General features: G+C 43.0%; 1 protein-coding gene across 1 annotated transcript in view; it reads right to left on the bottom strand.

Annotated features, from left to right (window-relative positions):
- Positions 1-21,823, bottom strand: part of CDH20 (cadherin 20) — a 770,622-nt gene that overhangs the window by 95,638 nt on the left and 653,161 nt on the right. Inside the window, exon 5 of the mRNA XM_063922978.1 lies at positions 1,279-1,573. Within this exon, the coding sequence (XP_063779048.1) occupies positions 1,279-1,573 (295 nt within the window). The remainder of the gene's footprint in view (positions 1-1,278; positions 1,574-21,823) is intronic.

Raw genomic sequence — 21,823 nt, 5'->3', positions numbered from 1 at the left:
CGATCGAGTCCGGTGTACCATAATGTGCATACTGTGTGTTTTAGCTAGGGGATTGTGACGCTCCTTCAGCATTGCCCCATAGTCTGTACAATCTGGACTATTACTTGCTCCGTAGCCTAGGGCCTCTGTGGGGCAAGGAGTCATAGGTGGTAGCCATTTCTATTGAGTCTGCCCAGCTACAGAATTGTATGTGTACTGTACGGAGCATAGAACCTTAACAGTAGAACCGCTCATGCAGCTTTGCCCTGGTTTATGTAAATAAAAAAAATAATAAAGTGTCTGAAAAAAACTAACATGCATTCGTACTTAAGGAATCGAACCCAGGACTCTGAGTATAGGAAGCGAAACACTTCACCACTTCGCCGCAGACAAATGTATAAATCCATTGGTTTTGATTATGCTGTAATGGCTACGGGATTAGGACGATAACATACTGTACAAAATTCCTAATCTTGAGAGGCAATAGTGAACTTCTAACACACATCCATTTGCGACAGTGTACACTACTGGTTTTATGTTTTGTCTGCGGGACTTGGACGCTCACATACAGTATTCATAAAGTATTGTAGATGGATCATATACTGTATGCTGTACTATTTGCGTCTGTGTCGTATATACAGTACTGTATTAAATAATGCAGCGTAATGAGTATTTACTGTATGCAGCGTAATGAGACGCCTTAGTAAAGTAGTCCTTATTATATATTTAAGTATTGTATTTTACGGGAGACCACACGCATGCTCAGTGGTGATTGTAAAAAGCGACATCTGGTGGCTGATCGCAGGTATTACACGTAAAGGTAACGCCAAACGCTCTGTCTGCCTCCGTGCGATTAGCTACGCCTCTCTGTGACTAGGCGCGCCTCCCTACGCTGCATATGCTCGATCGGGACAAACGCCTCAGCCACTCAAGATAAAGGTGGCTACATCTGTATTTACTAAAGTATGGGTATTTAAAAGTGGAGATGTTGCCCATAGCAATCAGTCAATCAATCAATCAATCAATCAAATTCTAGCTATTATCTTCTAGAAGGTGATAGATAAATAATAAGTAGAATTGGTTGCTATGGACAACATCTCCACTTCTATAAACTCTCACTTTAGTAAATGTACCCATTATTCTGAAAGGTTAAGACTGTTGGGTCAATAGATCTAACCAGATCCAGATTTAAAAAAAAAAAAAAAAAAACTAAACAAACAACAACAACAACAAAAACAACAACAACAACAACAACAACAACAACAATAGGACATAACCAAACAAGGATATAATGCTTACCAACTGGTGACATCTCTGGTACAGATGTTGTATATGGGCCATCAAGGAACTTGGGTTCATTGTCATTTATATCTTGGATTTTTATTATAAATTCAGACTCTGGCTCCATGGGCCTGTTAGTCCTTCTGTCAAGAGCTTGGGCTCTGAGGGTATACTGAGACCTCTCTTCCCTATCCAGTCTTTGTATTGCATGGATGTCACCTGTAGTATCATCAATTGTAAATGTGGTTCCTGCCCCATCACCAGAGAGAATGTATTTGATTGAGCCATCTCCTTCATCCATATCTGAATGAAGCTATAATGAGAAATAGATAACAGTTAGCTTCAAGTACAATACTAACGGTACACGATTTATAACTGCTATACAGTATAAGTAACATGATAATTGTAAAGGCTCACCTGGCCTCCATGCACCTATAGGAATGGCCCAAGATTAGTGTGCCCAAGTTTAGCAACAGAACTTGGGCACAGTGTACAGTCTTAGGGGAATGTACAGTCTTAAGCCCCATACACACTAGATGAGAAAGTTAAAGATATTGCTCAAAATGTTACTATCTCGTCTAGTGTGTACACTCAATATCATTAACAATGCGCGCTCCCACGCATTGTTAGTGACCCCTCCCTAGTCTAAACAGTCCAGGTGAGGGAGGACCTCGTTAACGAGGGCCATGCTGCAGCATTTCCCCCACTCTCAGCCACCAATGTCACCGGGTACACACATCGGCTAGTGTGTACTTGGCTTTAGAGGAATGGTGGAGGAAAATAATATAAATCAATCATTTCACTTACAGTTCACTAAAATTAAAACATTAGTCAGCATTAGATCTTTTAGCTCTTATCTTACCTGTGCGATCAAATCAAGACACCCACAGATGGATGTCACAGTCCTTAAAACTGAGTTTTGCTATTGGTCCCTTACTTTATCACAGCGGTCCCTGACAGACCTCACTAAGAAATGACTCCCAAAGGATAGACTGTACTGGTTGGGTTCAGGTTACAAGCGGTTTGGAGACTGCAGGTCACCATACTGACACCAGGATCCCGGCTTTTAGATGGCTGGCGGTGGGGGGGGGGACCGCAATCAAGCCCTTTGCAGGCTTCCATTCCCACTTTATGGGTGTTGTGGAAACCCAGGAGTGGGTATAGTCCCTGTTGGCGGGCATGCTGACCAACGGGCTGTTCAGCGTTTGGGATCCCAGTGTCGTTAATTTGACCAGCGATCACACAAATGCATCCCGATTGAACGCTCACTTGTTAGTTGACTTTCCCAATTTTGAAAAGGTTGCTAGGGATTGCTCCTATATGGGGGTTTTAAACTATTATTAAACAATGATGTATCCCAGGACAAACGTGGAGCTGCACTCAGCCAGGAAGAACATCACATGAAGGTGAGCCCTGTGTCTTATTTGAGCATGAAACTGTTGAGTTGAAAGCTCGGATTTGCCCAGGGCCGGATTATAGGCGGGGCGGCAGGGGCAGTCATCCCTGGGCCCTGACACAAAATGGGCCCTCACACACTATACCCGGCTTCTGGCTACTACATTAAACCTCTATATAGTCCTCCTCATCAGCACAGTTGTTTACTTACAGCAGCTGATGAGGAGCATCACTACAGTCACAGACTCATGAGGTGATGACGTGAAATCTCGTGAGACTGTGACTGTAGAGAGTCGCAGCTGCATCGCATCATGTGGCAGTTCGGAGCTGAGCTGAGCGAGGTCAGATGCCCGGCCCAGCTCCTCGGCGGCTCGTCAGTCATCCGCAGTGTTTCCCTGGGCCGTGGCGGTGTTAATTAATGTGAGCAAAGCAAAGGAGCACACATCGTTTAGAGTACTGGCCTAAAAGTAACACCCTGTTCCACCAGTGCACTCACAAATGAATAATATATCTAGCATGCACCAGTGTTATAAGAATTACTGTGTGGGCATAATGTGTAAAGGGAACTGCTACTGTGTGTGCATAATGTGAATAAGGATTACTACTGTGTAGTGTAATTTGAATTGGGGGAACTATTGTATGGTCATGCCCCTTTCCCACAAGATCATGTCCCTTTTTTGCACATGCACCTTCTCTACTTCAAATATGGGGGGCGCCAGTCCCTTACTTTGCCAGGGGCGCCTGGACCCCTAGATACAGGGGTGTATCTAGGGGTCCAGGCGCCCCTGGCAAAGTAAGGGACTGGCGCCCCCCATATTTGAAGTAGAGAAGGTGCATGTGCAAAAAAGGGACATGATCTTGTGGGAAAGGGGCATGACCATACAATAGTTCCCCCAATTCAAATTACGCTACACAGTAGTAATCCTTATACACATTATGCACACACAGTAGCAGTTCCCTTTACACATTATGCCCACACAGTAATTCTTATAACACTGAGGAGATATCAGCAATGCCTGGACTGGCTGAGGAGGCAATGCCACCCAAGGACAGGTAGTATAATCAAATTGTAGTGCAAAGATGTGCAGTGCACTACCCAGTGGTGCAAGTAGAAAAAAAAATGTTAGTGCTACCGTGCTTGCACCTTCTGCGTGCACACGCCAAAAAATGGGTGTGGCCATATGCCACATGGGGCGTGGCCACATGGGGGTATGATACACATATGACCCCAATAGTCCCAGATACACATATGCCCCACAGTGCCAGATACACACATGCCCCCACAGTGCCAGATACACACATGCTCCCACAGTGCCAGATATGCCCCCATAGTGCTAGATATGCCCCCATGGTGCCAGATACACATATGACCCCACAGTGCCAGATATGCCCCCACAGTGCCAGATACACATATGCCCCCACAGTGCCAGATAAGCCCCCACAGACATATAGTCCCCACCCCCCTACCAGCACATAGCCATAGTCACCTCCCAGTAAATAGCCATAGCCCCCACCTACCCAAGCAATAGCCGTAGTCCCCCTAGCGCATAGCCGTAGTCTCCACCTCTCCCAACACAGTCATACAGTAGTCCCCACCCCCCTCTCATCACATAACAATAGTTCCCGGCAAGCATAGATAGCCATAGTCCCCCTCCCTGCACATAGCTATAGTCCCCATCCCCCTCCCAGCACATAGCTGTAGTCCGCCCTTAGCACATAGTAGTAGTCTCCCCCACTCCCAGCACATACGTAGCCTCCCCACACAGCACATAACCCTAGTCCCCACCCAGCAGATAGCTGTAGTGTCTGGCAATACCTGCTGTGCCGAGCTGCTTGGGATGGCGGGCGGAGGATCGCTTAGCAGGCAGGAGCTGGCGCCGGTGTCCGGCACCGCACCAAACTACGTTAAGAAACCAAAAATAAACTACAGCTTCCAGCAGCCCTTGCCGCCGGGAGCTCCCGACAGCACGGGTTGCTTGGAGTTGTAGTTTATTTTCAGTTTCTTCCCTGTAGTGCATTGCGGTGTCAGACACCGGCGCCAGCTCCTGCCTGCTGAGCGATCCCCCGCCCTCCATCCCAGGCAATGCACAGGCAGCTCGGCACAGGAGGTATTGCCAGACACTACAGCTGAAACGATTCCACCCACTGGCCGAGGGTGGCACCGTCGGGCGGCGCCCCCTGCTCGGCTGGCGCCCCTGGCGAGTGCCATCCTGGCCAATGGGTAGATACACACCTATATATATAAACATATATATATATATATATACACACACAGATGGGTCCACGATTATCTTGGCTAGTTTGCTGCGCCTAGGCACAACATGGTTTATTAACATAAACCCTTCATCTATTGTTCTCAGCTGCAATACTATACAGAGAACAATACAGCAGGGGATTAAGTCATTACAGCAGGGGATTAAGTCCAACTGCCCAGTCTCAGTTAATCCTATTAAAGGTCAAGATAAACATGGACCCATCTGTATATATTTAATTATGTATATGTATATATATATCTTATTTATTTATTTTTTGACTTGAAGTACCAGGTTATTTGTTTCAAAATGTAAAAAAACATGTAATACTTTATTTATAATTTCAAAAGAGATATCACCAGTCTAGCACTTTAATATTTTTTAATAATAGGGACCACCACAATTTTGGTGCCATGGGGCCCCGACAGACCTTAATCCAGCCCTGGATATGCGACTACTGAAAACTTCCCTCCGGTTGTTGACAATAACCCAGTTTCAGTACTGGAACCTTGCACTTTAGTTCCCAGAGATTGCAGGATTATATCGCTAGTAGTGTGGTTGGGTATCCCCTTTCCCAAGGTAACTTGGGAAATTATTTCATATAACTTCTATGTATTATGCATGTAATCCAGTCGGTAGGGATCCTGGTCGTCAGTACACCAACAGCGGGATCCTGACCGTATATATGTTATGGCAGCTGGGCGAGCGCTAACAAGGCCCTTGCGGGCTCACTGCGCTCGCCACACTGCAGGATTTATTCTACCTCTATGGGTATTGCGGACACCCATAGAGGGAGGCAAGCCTGTGGCGCTGGGATTGTGAAGTCAGTATTTCCCCACTAGTCAGGATTACAACCAGGCCTGGAGTTACCTGCTCAGCAGAGTCTGCAAAGCAGGTAGGCGCCGGGCTGGAGAGGCGCTCTCCCTGCTCTGTGACCCTGCTGCCGGCTGCCACTGCTCCTGTCAGACTGCAGGCAGCGGCGCCGGGCGGCAACATAAAGCTCCAGTTCACTCACTGATCTCACTACCCCTTCCTCCCTCCTTCTCTCACAGTAGCACACGGAGGAGGAGTTTCACTAACAGCCTGAAACTCTGTCCACACGGGTTATCAGAAGTATCCCTTCCCTGATGCTTTCTGTTCCTGCTGCAGCTGGTGATATGAAGAAAGGAACCTTTCTCTCTGCAGTGCACTCAGGTTTCTGGACCCTCCCCCTCTACATGCTGAAGCACAGGAGCTGTCTGTGTTCAAGGCAGCCTGACACTCACAACAGTGAGTTTAACACATTGAAAACCTTGGTTTCTACAGTGATTGCCAGGAAGTACTGCCTCCTAACTGAGCTGCGGCTCCAATACTAATAGATCAGGGGGTGGGCGGCACTAGACTTTGACAGACTCCCTTAGCCTACCTTCCCCAGTCCACCTCCGATGGTGCTAGGCTGCGGCATGAATGAAACCATGGGAAGAGGAGCCAGCGACGCAGCTAGGAGACAGGAACCGTGCAGACACTAATAGGAAACACCAGTGACACCCGAGGCAAGTGGGGGTTGGCATTTATTATGTGTATAAGCGCCACTGTGACCATGGGCATGTGTATAAGTGGCACTGATACCGTGGCCATGTGAAGTGTACATGCAGCACTGATACCGTGGGCATGTGTACAAGCGACACTGATGCCGTGGGCATGTGTATAAGCGGCACTGCCATCATGGGCATTATTATGTGTATAAGCAGCACTGATACCATGGGCATGTGTATAAGTGGCACTGCCATCATGGTCATTATTATGTGTATAAGCGGCACTGATATCATGGTCATGTGTAGAAGCAGCACTGCCATCATGGGCATTATTATGTGTATAAGCGGCACTGATGCAGTGGGCATGTGTATAAGCGGCACTGCCATCATGGTCATTATTATGTGTATTAGCAGCACTGATACCGTGGGCATGTGTATAAGCGGCACGGCCATCATGGTCATTATTATGTGTATAAGCGGCACTGATATCATGGGCATGTGTATAAGCAGCACTGCCATCATGGGCATTATTTTGTGTATAAGCGGCACTGATACCGTGGGCATGTGTATAAGCGGCACTGCCATCATGGTCATTATTATGTGTATAAGCGTCACTGATACCGTGGGCATGTGTATAAGCGGCACTGCTATCATGGGCATTATCAGGTGTATTAGCAGCACTGATACTGTGGGCATGTGTATAAGTGGCACTGCTATCATGGGCATTATTATGTGTATAAGCGGCATTGATACTGTGGGCATGTGTATAAGCGACACTGCCCTCATGGGCATTATTATGTGTATAAGCGGCACTGATACTGTGGGCATGGTATATGCGGCACTGCTATCATGGGCATTATTATGGGTATAAGCGGCACTGCTACCCTGGACATTATTATGTGTATGAATGGCACTGCTACTGTGGGTATGTGTATATGCGCACTGATATTGTGTGGCCATGCCCCTTCTTGGTGATACCACACCTGTTTTTTGCAGCGTGTGCCTTCAGCATGTAACTGTTGCTTTAGACAATATGGGGGTTAGGGCACAAATTTGTAGTTTGCAGAGGGCGTCGAACACTCTACTATCAGCCCGGGTACGACTAATGGGAGGGGAGTACTTTAAGACCTGAAGAAGGGGCTCTACTGTGTGTTGTAAAGTAGTGTAATATGAATCAAGAGCACTGAATGCAGTGTAATGTGAACTAGATTGTGCTACTGTGTGTCGTAATGTAAATTAGGGGTACAACTGTGTGGGCACACCCTTTCCTTGTGAAACCACAACCCTTTTTGCTGCAAGTGCCTTCGATGCACACTGTCCCTCTCTTAAGTATGGGAGACAGGGCGCAAATTTACAGTTTGCAGGGAGGTGCCAAACATCCTAGCATCGGCCCTGATTCCAACGTCGGTATTGTGACATCCGGGTATGGAGACCGCTTCCCAAATACTGTATACACTATAGTATATAGGTTTAAGCTGCCTCTCCAAAGTATTGAAGAGTGCCAGTACCAGAGTTCCCCAAGCTTGGTGTCTTACTGTCCGACACTTGAGGCCCCAATTGTTTTTGGCTGTTGAGTCTCCCAAGCCGGAAGACCTTGCTGCTCCAGAAAGTTTCTAATGAACTCAGAAGTAGCTCAAATTACTGCAGCTGAGTCCAGTGAACTCTAGATTGCTACACTGCTGGGACTGTGCCCAGGTCCTGGCACCAAACCTCGTAGATGGCAGATTACGAAAGCCTGCAGAGTGCCGGTATTAGAGAAAATACATCCTCCAGTCCAGACTCTGAGGGTGCTGTGCCTCATGGAAGCCAGATGGATGTGGACATCCGAGGTAGATTCCTTTGGAACTACAGTAAATATAATGCACCCAAGCTATTTATTTATTATATTATTAGCAGTTATTCATTTTGAAGCACTTATGCACTTACGTTTGTGAAAAAACAAGGACTAGCACAGTACTGTAGGTCATGCAATCTAACACTAGATTCTTGTGGTATGTGTATGTATTTAAAGTAACCGGACAGCTAATATAAGAACTGTTTCACCAACAATCATCACCATGAGACTCATTCAGTTTTCTGCAATGTGAATATCACAGCAATGTTCTGCTGAATACAAACATTGCCCTTTAGAATGATACGCATTATTTTCTCATGCCTTCACTTCTTCTACATCCCCAGCAGTGTAAGCTTCTAACATTCAAAACACTTAATAATTCCTCCTCCATCTCTGACTTCACCTCTGTACAAACTTACTCTCGCCCTCTGTCCTTGCCTCCATACTGATTAATCCCTCCCACTTTCCCCATTCAAGACGTATCCCATGCCACTCCTCACTCCCAGAATATTTACTAATTTGCACTTTTTAAAAATGCGCCCTTAGTATGCATGTTTGCATTTTCATTCAAGCCTACCAGTTCACCCCAAACTCTTATTTCCTCTGTTTTCCCTTCTCATCTAGTTCTAGTTCACCTCCCAGTTATATCTCAAGTACATTCTGACTCTAATCCCTTCTCAGGCCACTGGGTCATTGGGTGCTACTGTTAATAACTATCAATCACTGGCTTTAGCATCTTTTTCCATAGTCACTTTATGCTAGTGCTCTTATGTTATACACCCTTCCCCTGGTGTATAAGTGTACATCTAAATGTACAAGGACTGAGACACTGTAATAACGCTTGGTGATATTTGGATGCAACCATTGGTCTTACCACTGAAGCTTTTACCAACCCAGGCAAGGTGCATATTTTCCATCAGAGTATGGCCTCCAATGTGAGCTATTAAGATTCAGAGTTTTACAACCAGTTCAGCAACACTTCCAACTAGGGAGGCTAATCCCAGGATCGGTGGGATCCGGGGATTTAGGGCCAAAAACAGGTGGTATTCACGCTGCGCCGTCCACCATCACCCGCTGCTGACCACCATGAGAGACCAATGTTCCCCACCTGCCTGCCCACGGTGTATGGTTAGTTATGTGTGTGTGGCGGGTGGGTGCGGGGCGAGACACATAGGGAAAAGTCAATCCTTGGAATCCCGGGATTGACCATTTTTCAATCCTGATACCCGGGATTGAAAAAAATGGCCCGGGATTGGCCTCCCTTACTCCCACAACACTTCCATAACAAAACCATAAGAAGGACTATCTTTGTGCATCTGAATGGCCACCTCCCTGTCACTGGCCAGAAATTTCAAACATTTCTGATACCATAGGCCAAATGTACTGTGGTGCAATTTTGCACAAATGTGCGAGTTTAGCGCTAAACTCGCACATATTGTAAAGTCAACCACTGTAATGGGATGCGGAAACATCAAAATTGCATGTTTCCTGCAGTCTAAAAATTTGCAATCCCTAAACTCGCATCCAGATGTTTTGTCTTTGCAAACATACAAACTCGGGCAATGTAATAGGATGCGAGTTTACAACTTGCACCTAAAACATTACTAAAAAATCGACAATAAATAGACCAGCTTCTGGCTGGCGACATTGACAGAAGAATGCACAGATCAGTGAGATCTGTGCATGCCTATGTCTGTAAAAGTAAACAAAGAGTTAATAATGTAAATAAAAACAACAACGTGCAGGTCCCCCCAAAAGCATAACCAGCCCCGGGCTCTTTGAGCCAGTCCTGTTTGCAAAAAAACGGGGGGAAAATTGAGTAGGGTTCCCCATCTTTAAAGATCCAGCACCGGGCTCTTGAACCGGTTCCAAAAAAACAGGGGACAAAAGAAGTAGGGGTCCCCCGTATTTTTAAAACCAGCACTGTGCAGCACTAGCCAGGGTGGTAATGCTGGTTGCTTAACTACGGTGAACCCTACTCAATTTTTTCCCCTGTATTTTGTCAACCAGGATTGGCTCAAAGAGTCCTGGGCTGGTTATGCTTTTGGGCGGGACCTGAACATCATTTTTTTTATTACTTTTTCTTTACTCTTATAGACAGAAACATGCACGGATCTCACTGAGGAAGGATATCATATCCGAAAACGCGTTTAAGCATAAAAGGTACTTGTTGTTTATCTGACCCCATAACCACGCAGCACTGGGAGGACTTCTTTCAGCCTTTCCAGTATCCGGAACTAGGAGTCTCCATCTGTTTCTTTTGGAAGGACTTCCATGCTGTTTGGATAGACGTGACTGGTTGGGGGAAAAAACCAGAGGACTGGTGATACATGCGATATGTGTTTTGTGTCTATGTGAATGCTTTCATTAAATCATTTGTTTGTTGTTCAAATAAAATTGCACTATATTCGGGGGGTTTTCCCCACAAGCTCTAGTTATATGAAGATCTTTTCCTGTTGACCCTAAGAGGCGATAAATGCTGATTCATCTTTTGTTAGGTGAGTGGGACAATAAAACATCTTGTCCTTATGGTTGCAATCATTTATTTGCACATTGTGTTGTTCTTTTTGAGTTTCAGGATAAGACATCCCATGTGAAAAGTGGATTGTGACATCCCATGTGAAAAGTGGGTTGATATAAGGGTGAAAACTCTCTGATTTATCTTTTTGTCTAAACCTTTTCCCTAAGAGGTTTTTTCAGTAGTGCCACGAGTGGCCACATCTTGGTTTTAAATTGTCACATTTAGGGGTCTGGAGAAGGCTCTATTCATGACCACACAGGCTGCCACTGTTTGCAAGCGCAGATTGAGAATATTATATTGTACACACTTGTTGCTAACAGCGGCTACATCAAAAGACACAGCTAGTCACAACGGATGCCATGTTCAGAAGGAGAAACTGCACCTGCCGCAGGACAATGGCAATTTTGCATGGTGTGTCCGATTGTACATCCGATGGTGCATATAAAAAATTTACCCAGACGTATTTACACAGCAGCAAGACTTTGCAAGTGGGTGTCTCAGCATTTGAAAAAAAAAAAAACGTCAGAAGAATTAGCATAACATGCAGATGCGGCTGTGGCAAAATGGTGCAGACATGGCTGACGGTGGGAGTAGTGCATAGCGATAGTGACAGTAAGGATTTGTGGTTAGATACTTGTTTAAGTGAGGAAGTAGCCCGGGAGAGATTATGCAAAATAAAGATTAATAATTCACCTGGCCCGGACGGACTTCATCCGAGGGTTCTTATGGAGCTTAGGTCACAACTAGCAAGACCCCTATACTTGATTTTAAATAGTTTAATTAGCTCTGGCATGGTATCGAAGGAATGACGTATAGCAGAGGTAGTACCATTATTTAAAAAGGGATTAAAAAATCATCCGGGTCACTACAGACCGGTTAGTTTGACAGCTATAGTGGGGAAAATATTGGAAGGAATTCTAAGGGATAGCATACAGGAGTATCTGCAGACTACTAAGATTATTAGCAAGAACCAGCATGGGTTTGTGAGGGACAGATCATGTCAGACTAACTTAGTTAACTTTCATGAGGAAGTGAGCAACAATCTTGACCAAGGAAAAGTAGTGGATGTGGTCTATTTAGATTTTTCAAAAGCCTTCGATACAGTGCCTCACAGGAAGCTAATCATCAAATTAAAGGAACTTGGCCTAGGAAAAACTGTTTATACATGGATAAGCAACTGGCGAACAACAGGGTACAGTGAGTAGTGGTCAACGGGAAGTCTTCAAGCTGGACACCAGTAGTCAGCGGAATACCACAGGGGTCCATACTCGGGCCACTACTGTTCAACATATTTATCAATGATCTAGAAATAGGCCTGGAGAGCACAACTTCAATCTTTGCAGATGATACTAAACTGTATAGGGTAATTAATTCAGAAATAGATGTAGAGTCCCTGCAGAATGACTTATCTAAACTCGAAATCTGGGCGTCTAAATGAAAGATGGGATTCAATATAGAAAAATGCAAGGTTATGCATTTCGGGACTAAAAACAAACTTGCATCCTACATATTAAATGGGGAAAGTCTAGGGGTAACAGTTTTGGAAAAAGATTTAGGGGTACTCATTGATAATAAGCTTAATAACCGCATACAATGTCATAGCGCAGTAAAGAAGGCAAGTAAGGTGCTAGCGTGCATAAAATGGGGAATTGAGACAAGGGATGAGGATGTAATCCTGCTGCTGTACAAATCATTGGTACGTCCGCACCTGGAATATTGTGTTCAGTTTTGGACACCACTGTATAAAAAAAATATCGGTGGACTCAAAAGGGTTCAAAGGCGAGCTACTAAATTGATTAAAGGGCTAGAGGGACTGGATTATGAGGAAAGGCTTACTAGGTTGAATATGTATACACTGAAATAAAGGCGTCTAAGAGGAGACATTATTAATGTCTTCAAATATATAAAGGGGCACTACAAGGAGCTATCAGAGGAATTATTTATTAAAAGAACTCTGTTTAGGACACGTGAGCACTTGTTGAGGCTGGAGGAAAAAAAATTCCTTACGCAACGGAGGAAAGGGTTCTTTACTGTTAGGGCAATAAGGATTTGGAATTCCTTGCCAGGGAAAGTGGTAATGGTGGACTCTGTAAATGCATTTAAAAAAGGATTGGATGAATTTCTGATTGAAAAGGATATCCAAGGTTACAACATTTAAAATATTGACATTGTTAATCCGGGTGTAACATGACTTATAGTTGCTAACTAGTTATAAAACATTCTTCAGCAAGTACAGTAAAATCAACTCAACTTGATACAGCATACATGTTCAACCTCAATTACTATGTTATTATGTGACTATGTTACTATGTGTCTGTATAAAACTCAGACACAGGCCCATTATCTCCCATTTGATTTTTCCTGTTGTACTGTCTGTTTAAACATTGTTTCATTTTATTGGTTATTTGAATTTTTGTCAAACATTGCTAGCTACTGCAGCTTTTCCCTTATTAACAAAAGCCTCCTCGTCATTGTATTTATGTACTGTGTGCTGATTAAAGATTTCTCAGGCAGGAATATGAGGGATTATCAGAGCCATAGTAGCATCATTCCTAATGACTGCATTGGAACCCTCATGAGCATAAATCTTTCATGATTTTCCATTGCTAAGTTTATATGACAGCTATATGAAGAGTCAGAAATGTTTTATGACATAGGGCTTGTGGCTTTTTATTACTTGTGTAGCCTCACAGTCATTTGGAAAGAACTATTCCTTCTGGTAGGGTATATTTTTCACTAGCTCTTAACCTGAATATACTGTAACATATTCTGGATTATGTATCAATGAAAGTGCCAACAACTTCAATACAAATTTATTTGCAATAATATTGTGAATGTGAGCTAAAACTGTTAAGTGGATGAGAGGGCCCTGATGCATTATACCCATGATATCTGCCCAGTTGTGATTGCTATACAATCAACTTGCTGTGGCCCTGAGCTTTTGTCAACTTTTAATCACATTTATAACGTTCTAGTGTAAGAAGATTAGGACATTCAGAATGTTGCCTACAGTTATTGCAGGTGCTTCTGAGGAAGATGATGACCACAGGTGCTGCTGCTGATTATTTTGCCTTCGCCACCTCTGTACACTTTTCTGTTTGCTTTTTACAGTTGATAGCAATTATCTAGTAATCAGTCATTGTCATATGGTAATGACCACCATGCCAATATCTAAACCATATATCAGTGGTTAAGTCAGTTGTATGGATGGTGTACTTTTCCAGCAAGATGAGCTATTTATTTGTAATATTGGCTACTGGGGACCTTCCATCTAGGCAACAAGCCATCATTTCTCAGAATACTGAGTAAGTTTTACATTTAAAGAGCATCTGTTCCCGGCTAGCAGTCTAATTTTCCATTTAGAAAAAGGGCTTTCTTCTGCGGATTATGGGCATGATTCAGTCCTGATTGCTGTTGGTCGAATTTGCAAGGCAGCTGATTATCGATCAAATGTGTGCATGCGTACGGATCGTAGTGTGCACGCGAAAGCCAAACTGCAAAAAATTCCAGTGTCTTTTTTAATCGTTAGGCGTATGAAAGTTGATTGACAAGAAGTCTGCGTTTGAGGGTGCTAACTGTCGATTTTCTGGGAGTGTCAGTAAAAATGCAGGCATGCCCAAGCGTTTTCAGGGAGGGTGTGTGACGTCAGTTCCAGCCCCGATCAGCCTGTTTCTATTGCACTGTAGGAATAGGCCCTGGGCTACATACAGACTGCACAGACTGGAAAAATCATTTGATGGTGAGTAAGTTGTGAACGGATTTGCAGCTGACCAGCGCTCGCAGTGATTTTCGCAAAGGCGTATACAGACTCGCACAGGGCGGGTATTCACTCTGTCCGGGCAGCTACTATCTGATCGCAATCAATCTGATGAGCAATCAGGTCTGAATTGGGCCCTATATACAGAAGTATTATAATTAAATTCTTTCTTTCTCTCAAAATATTTGGTATACCATTATTAGCATTACCAGTTAGTAAGGCCATATCCAGTATTTTGCCCTTCACCATATGAAAAACATTCATTTGGGCCTGGGAGCTAAACTGACACTATAACATAGATGATTTGTGTGCTGATATTAAGGAACCTTCAATATAATACTGTTTATGGATTAAATGCAGCTTCAGTTGGAGGTCACTGCCTCATCTCATATCAAAGAATTATAAATAGGAAAAATGAAGCGCTGTCCATCCAAAGTGTAAATTTATTAAACATGTATTACAATCACAAACATACAATTAAACATAATACACTTGACTGGTGTAACCATATAATTCTATAAAGAGACCTAATAAAAATCTCTCTAGCTAATTAGCCACTGAGTCAGTATGTAGCCATAATCACTAGATTAGTTGTAAACTTATAGTTCCTATTGGTTAGTAAAAGCTGCAGAACCTGACTTGAAACAATGTATTCATTGACCAGTCATAAATATAGGCTGAAAACTTTCATCCGTTCTCTCAATTATGATGTTAATTGTGGCAAGTAGACATGTTAGAAACAAGTTCAATTCTTGTACTGATTACTACAGTGCTCACAATGTTAGTCATGCAGTCCAATTTAGCTGACACATAATAGTCACTATGTATTCAGCATGTAATTACAGTGTGGCCACAATGTTCACTGCTCCATTCTACTGCCAAAACTCCAGCTATCAATGGGTTAAAACACCAAGGTCCATATACAACAGCTCATCCATACTTTAAATTTGTTGTTTCCTGCTGCAAATGGCATTTTTAGAACAGTACATCTCTCAGCGGCTTCCCCAGAGGAGGAAGCTCTCTTGTTCTTATGGTGATCACTAGAATGTTCTCTGTATTGTATGTTGGTCACTGGAATGTTCGATGTATTGTTTGGTGGTCTGGAAGATGCTCTTTATAATGCATATCAGTCACTATAATGCTCATGGTGTAGAATGGCAGTCATTAGGATGCTCTCTGTGCCGTGTGGTGGTCTCTGGAATGCTCTCTGTATTACATAGTAACATAGTAACACAGTATTTGAGGTTGAATAGAAGCAAATTGCCCATCGTGTTCAACCTGTTTTAAGTTGTGATGATTCTACATACTTGCTAAATAATGTTTTATGACTAGTTAGCTACTATAACTCATGTTACCCCCGGATTTACCACATTGATATTTTAAGTATTATAACCTTGGATAGCTTTTTCATTCAGAAATGTATCCATTCCTTTTTTAAATCCAATTACAGAGTCCACCATTACCACCTTCCCTGGCAGGGAATTCCACATCCTGATTGCCCTAACAATGAAGAACCCTTTCCTCCGTTGCGTTGTGAACTTTCTCTCCTCCAGTCGCAGCGAGTGCCCACGTGTCCTAAACTGTGTACTTTTAATAAATAATTCCTCTGATAACTCTTTGTGATATCCCTTTACATATTTGAAGATATTAATAATATCTCCTCTTAGGCGCCTCTTTTCTAGTGTATACATATTCAGCCTACTAAGTCTTTCCTTATAGTCCAGTCCTTCTAGGCCTTTAATCAATTTAGTAGCTCGCCTTTGAACACTTTCGAGTTCACTGATGTCTTTTTTATACAATGGTGCCCAAAACTGAACACAATATTCCAGGTGCGGACGTACCAATGCCTTATACAGCGGCATGATTACATTCGAGTCCCTTGTCTCAATTCCCCTTTTTATGCATGCTAGCACCTTACTTGCCTTCTTTACTGCATTTTGACATTGTGTACGGTTATTAAGCCTATTATCAATGAATACCCCTAAATCTTTTTCCAACTCTGTTTCCCCTAGGCGTTCCCCATTTAATATGTAGGATGCAAGTTTGTTTTTAGTCCCAAAATGCATAACCTTGCATTTGTCTGTATTGAACCTCATTTTCCATTTAGACGCCCAGAGTTCAAGTTTAGATAGCTCATTCTGCAAGGACTCCACATCCAATTCTGAATTAATTACCTTACACAGTTTAGTATCATCTGCAAAGATTGACACTCTGCTTTCCACTCCTATTTCTAGGTCATTGATGCCTTGAAAAAGTTGCACTGAAGCAACGAAACGCGTTGGTGAGACCTGCCTGACTGTGTTATCTCCCTCATTGCGGCCATTTTGGACCTGGACCAAGTCCCCGTTTGGAAATTTGCATTTGACCCTACTGGACATTCCTATCACATTGTGGGAAACCAATCTCCACCACATGATGAGGAGCAGCCTTTGCGGACGCAGATTCGCTTAAACACCTCTAAAGACCTCGGTGGTAACTATATTCCACGGATAGGACATTGGGCCCTATTAACCAAAGGGGACTGTTATAGGAACAGGTTCATTATTTCTGATATTTCCAACATCAATATCCGGCATTGGGAGCTATACCAGTTACGATTCTGCCATTGTTTTTATATAGTTTTTATGTGGTATTGACCACTTACAAGTATTGCATTCTTGATGTTTTATACCCAGATATAAGTTTTATTAAATCTTGAATTTACCAGTGATCCACCTTTGCATTTGTGACCATTTTTAGCGCTATTTCTTGTTTTTGTCATTGATAAATATGTTGAACAGTAGTGGTCCGAGTACGGACCCTTGTGGTAATCCGCTGACTACTGGGGACCAGGTTGAGGACTTCCCTTTGACCACTACTCACTGTACCCTGCTATCCAACCAGCTGCTTATCCATGTGCAAATAGTTTTTCCTAGGCCAATCTCCTTTAATTTGATAATCAGTCTCCTGTGAGGTACTGTATCGAAGGCTTTTGCAAAATCTAGGAAGACCACATCCACTGCTTTTTCTTGATCAAGATAATTGCTCACTTCCTCGTAGAAGCTAATTAAGTTAGTCTGACATGACCTATCCCTCACAAACCCATGCTGGTTCTTGCTAATAATCCTAGCGGACTTTAGATACTCATGTATGCCGTCCCTTAGAATTCCTTCCAATATTTTCCCCACTATAGATGTTAAACTAACTGGTCTGTAGTTTCCCGGAAGATTTTTGGATCCCTTTTAAATAATGGCACTACCTCAGCTATACGCCAATCCTTCAGTACCATGCCTGATCTAATTGAACTATTGAAAATCAAGTATAGGGGTCGTGCTAGTTGTGAACTAAGCTCCATAAGAACCCTCGGGTGAAGTCCATCAGGACCAGGTGATTTATTAATCTTAATTTTGCTTAGTCTCTCCTGGACTACTTCTTCACTTAAACAAGTATCTAACCATGAATCATTACTGTCACAATTGTTATGCTCTACTCCCACCATCAGTTCTTCACTGGTGAATACTGATGAAAAGAATTTGTTCAGTATTTCCGCTTTTATTTCGTCATCATTTGTCAATTCTCCTAATTCATCTTTTAATGGACCTATATTTTCCTTTTTTAACCTTTTACCGTTTATGTATTTAAAAAAAAAATTATGATTGGTTTTACTCTCTGTAGCGATTTGCTTTTCATTTTCCATTTTAGCTGCTCTTATTGCTTTTTTGCTTTTCTTATTACACTCCTTGTAATACTTGAAAGACTCCTCCTTTCCATTAGATTTAAATGCTTTGAAAGCCAGCTTTTTTATCCATTTCTGCCTTAACCTTCTTGTTAAGCCACATCAGTTTGAGTTTAATACTGTACATCCATACTGTATATCCATTTCTGGGTTGAACCTTGCAATTGCTGTGACTCTGAACATAAACATTAGAGTGATGCTTTACTACTAGAGTACTAGTTTAGGGCATATGGAACTTGTCGAAGTCGGAAAATATTACAGTACACACATCACGTACAAAATACACACAGATGGCCTCCGTGCGCATACTTGTTCTGAAGTGCGTGTGCATATTTGCAAGTTGCGTATGACCGCTCATGCGGTCCTGCGTATTAGCGCGTGGTATGAGTAATTACAGTAGCATTTGTATTCGCATGGAAAAGCCACAAAGACATATCTCATATTTAATCCACATAGTGCACAATGTACACATAGCCCACACGCACCACACCAGCAAGTTATACTTGTTTAAAAGGTACAACAACAAAGGGATTCACCTTTACAGGATATGAGGGGACAGAATTAGGTTATGAAGTGGTCTTTGGTATCCAACTGTAGGGTATTTTAAGGGCAACATTCCGGCAGCAGTTTGCAGAAGATAGCACGCTCCTGCGCATAATTATGTGCAGGAACAGGATATTAATATTGTACTGTGTTTACTGTACTCTGATATTCGGCGGTAACCCAGTGGAGACCAACTGCAAGCACACCTTGACCAGACATCGCCCACCTATTCAAACCAACCTATGACCCCTCCTGTACTGTAAATGACCAGCCCTTTGTCCTATAGATGAAGAGGTTACAGTTTCTATTGTATTGTGTTTTGACCAACTGTACAAAAGCCAAGCTGCCTAGCCGGTCACTCATCTCTCTCTGAAGGTCATCTTGCTAGATTGACTGAGCACCGGACCGTGTGGCGCTGGTGAAACCAAACATATTGATTGAACATTGATTGTAGCCTCTTTTCTGTTATTGTGATTGTAAATCTGTTGTAACTCCCTTTCAGCAATTATATGTTGGTGGGTCGGATCCCAACATCTAAAATACAATAGGTGTCGTGTCTCCTTCCTGCTAAGGTTTAAAGTGTATTTCAGACACACGTGAAGATGCATTGTGCTCTCAGTGTGTCGGTGTGTGTGTATGCACTTAATGTACTTTGTACATCCGTCGCGGTATGTGTACGCAAAGTGCGTACACGGTACGGGCCTTTGTACGCTAACTGTGTAAAAAGTACGTAGGTTAAGGATTACATACAGCGGCCACAGCGGCTTGAATTTAAGTGTATTGAGTGTATTAAGGTATTGCTTTTATTCCTGTAAGTAAATCAGCATTTACAATTCGGGGCTCGATCCGGTTTTTGACACGCTCGTAGCAGACTTTAATCTATCAGCAAAGGGTGGAGATACATCTTTAAGTAAAACCTTTTCCTGGTTGCTTGGATGTTTTGAAACCCTATTTTTGTTCTGTTAGATTGCGTCTGCTCTGTCTGGTCTGCAGAGGTGCTGATAGAATCCGGAGGAAACAGGAAAAAAGCTATTTAAAAATCTGTGTATTTTTTTGGGCGCCAAAAGCATACACAAAAGAGTACACAAAGCGTACACAGAGTGTACACAAAGCGTACCAGTATTTTGCATACTCTCCCACATATTTTTGCCATAGGGTATTAGTCATTTTAGACCTGTGTGAAATCGAATACATTTGTTTGTTATATAGATAAATTTGAAATAAGTATTAAGGGTGTAATCATAAAACACAAAACGCAGTTCTGGCTTAGTCATTAAAGGTTTATACAGAACAAGTGTTGGTTGTGTTAGTGAGTGATAATAGTTTGTATTGCTCACATTTATAGAGCTTGTGTGATTTTTTGAATTGCGGATGTACGTTTGTATACATGGGCTGGACAAAGTACAGGGTCGCACACGTGGCGTAAAAGGCATGCACGGTCACGTGTTTACTCAAGGTTGTGTAGGATTACGGACGCTAAGTACAAATCACACGATAGTTTGTTCAATTAAATGCGGGATAGTATACATTTAATACAATAGCACATAACTATCCGATTTCAAAAGCAGGTTACCTTAAATATTTTGTACAGAAAAGAAAAACAAGGTGTATCTGAGTGAGTGAAAGCAGGAGTGAGTGGAGCTGAACCCTGGAAATTCGGGTCCCGTGGGAACACTGGGTTAGTAGAGGCCTGGTGGCGTAAGGTTTGCTACCTTATGTGAACATAAAGAGTGAAATACGCAAGTCATGAGGAGACTTGCACAGGAGCGTAATAAGGAATTTTGCATTGAAAAGTATAGACATTGTGAATTGAAGTAAAGGTGAATCCCAAACGTATAGATTTTTTTTGTTACGCTTCGGCTGAGGAGCGCAGCGTGTGAATTCGACTCCCGCGATCGTAGGGCATATAGATAACTAGTATCTATAAGCTGTGCGATTGAACCGCACGTCCGGGTGTTTTACATAGCACAAAGTGATATTATTGTGTCATAAGCGCTGTGGAGAGCATACGCAGACGTGATTGTGTAAAAGTAAAGAGGGGTTTTTCTTTGATAACGTCGGGAAATCTTCCTGGTGGGCTAACACTGGAAAGGGTGAACAATAGTTATTAGGAAACTGTTTTTTCACCCTACAAAAATTCCAGTGGAAATATACCGAAAAGGAATTTTTCGCTGCCTCTCTCAGGAAAATATTCCAACAGAGCCTCCACCGAAAGAAATTGCGGTGCTGTAAAGTCTTATAGGGCCCTAAGTTGGGTACATCACGATCCACTATCGACAGTGTATCGTAGTACTGGCCAACGTGGGCAAGAGCGGGTGAAGAGCGCTCAGTGAACTTTCACCGTCTGCTTGCATTGAGTATTTTGGTGTTTGTGGGAAAAGGCCCACAAATATGGGAGCCAGTTGCTCAAGTGAGAGACGTTCAGTATGCAGGGTTCAGGCTGGAGAAGTGCGGTCGAGAGGGTCAGCAAGGTTTATTATGTGTGAGAAATATGGTTCACACACGGAGGCTTTTTGCAATGAATGGGTACGTATGACTGCTGAAGATAGGGCCTCATTCCCCAGGATGGGCAGCTTTGAATCAGAGGTGTTACAGAACATAAGGATTAGAATATGTCTGATTAAATCGAGAAAACAAAGGATCAGACATACCGATTGTTTAAATCTGTGGCAACAAGAGGGGGAGGTGCAAAAGGAACTGGCTCGCACAGCTTGTTCCAAATCTAGCGGGAAAGCAATTGCGAGAGCACCACCACCACCATATGTTGATGAGGAGAAATTGGCTACTAGCAATGGTACATTGGTAAAGGATAGGAAAGTGATTGATCAATGTGTTAACCCTAATCCTTGCCAGCTGTATCCCATTTTACATTTTCCCCAGGATTGGGAGCAGGAAGATGAGCCCAGCACGATATCGGCACTCTCTCTAGCTGCCACCATACAGGACACCCAGGTGGGCACGGCCCCACCACCAAGAGTAGTAGCGATACCCCCCAGCAGAGGGGTGAGTGAGGTTGTGTCCACTGGTAAGTA

This window comes from Pseudophryne corroboree, chromosome 5 (genome assembly GCF_028390025.1).
Source record: "Pseudophryne corroboree isolate aPseCor3 chromosome 5, aPseCor3.hap2, whole genome shotgun sequence".
NCBI classification, from domain to species: domain Eukaryota; kingdom Metazoa; phylum Chordata; class Amphibia; order Anura; family Myobatrachidae; genus Pseudophryne; species Pseudophryne corroboree.
Note: the sequence above shows the minus strand (reverse complement) of the source record. Positions and strands in the feature narration are given on the sequence as shown.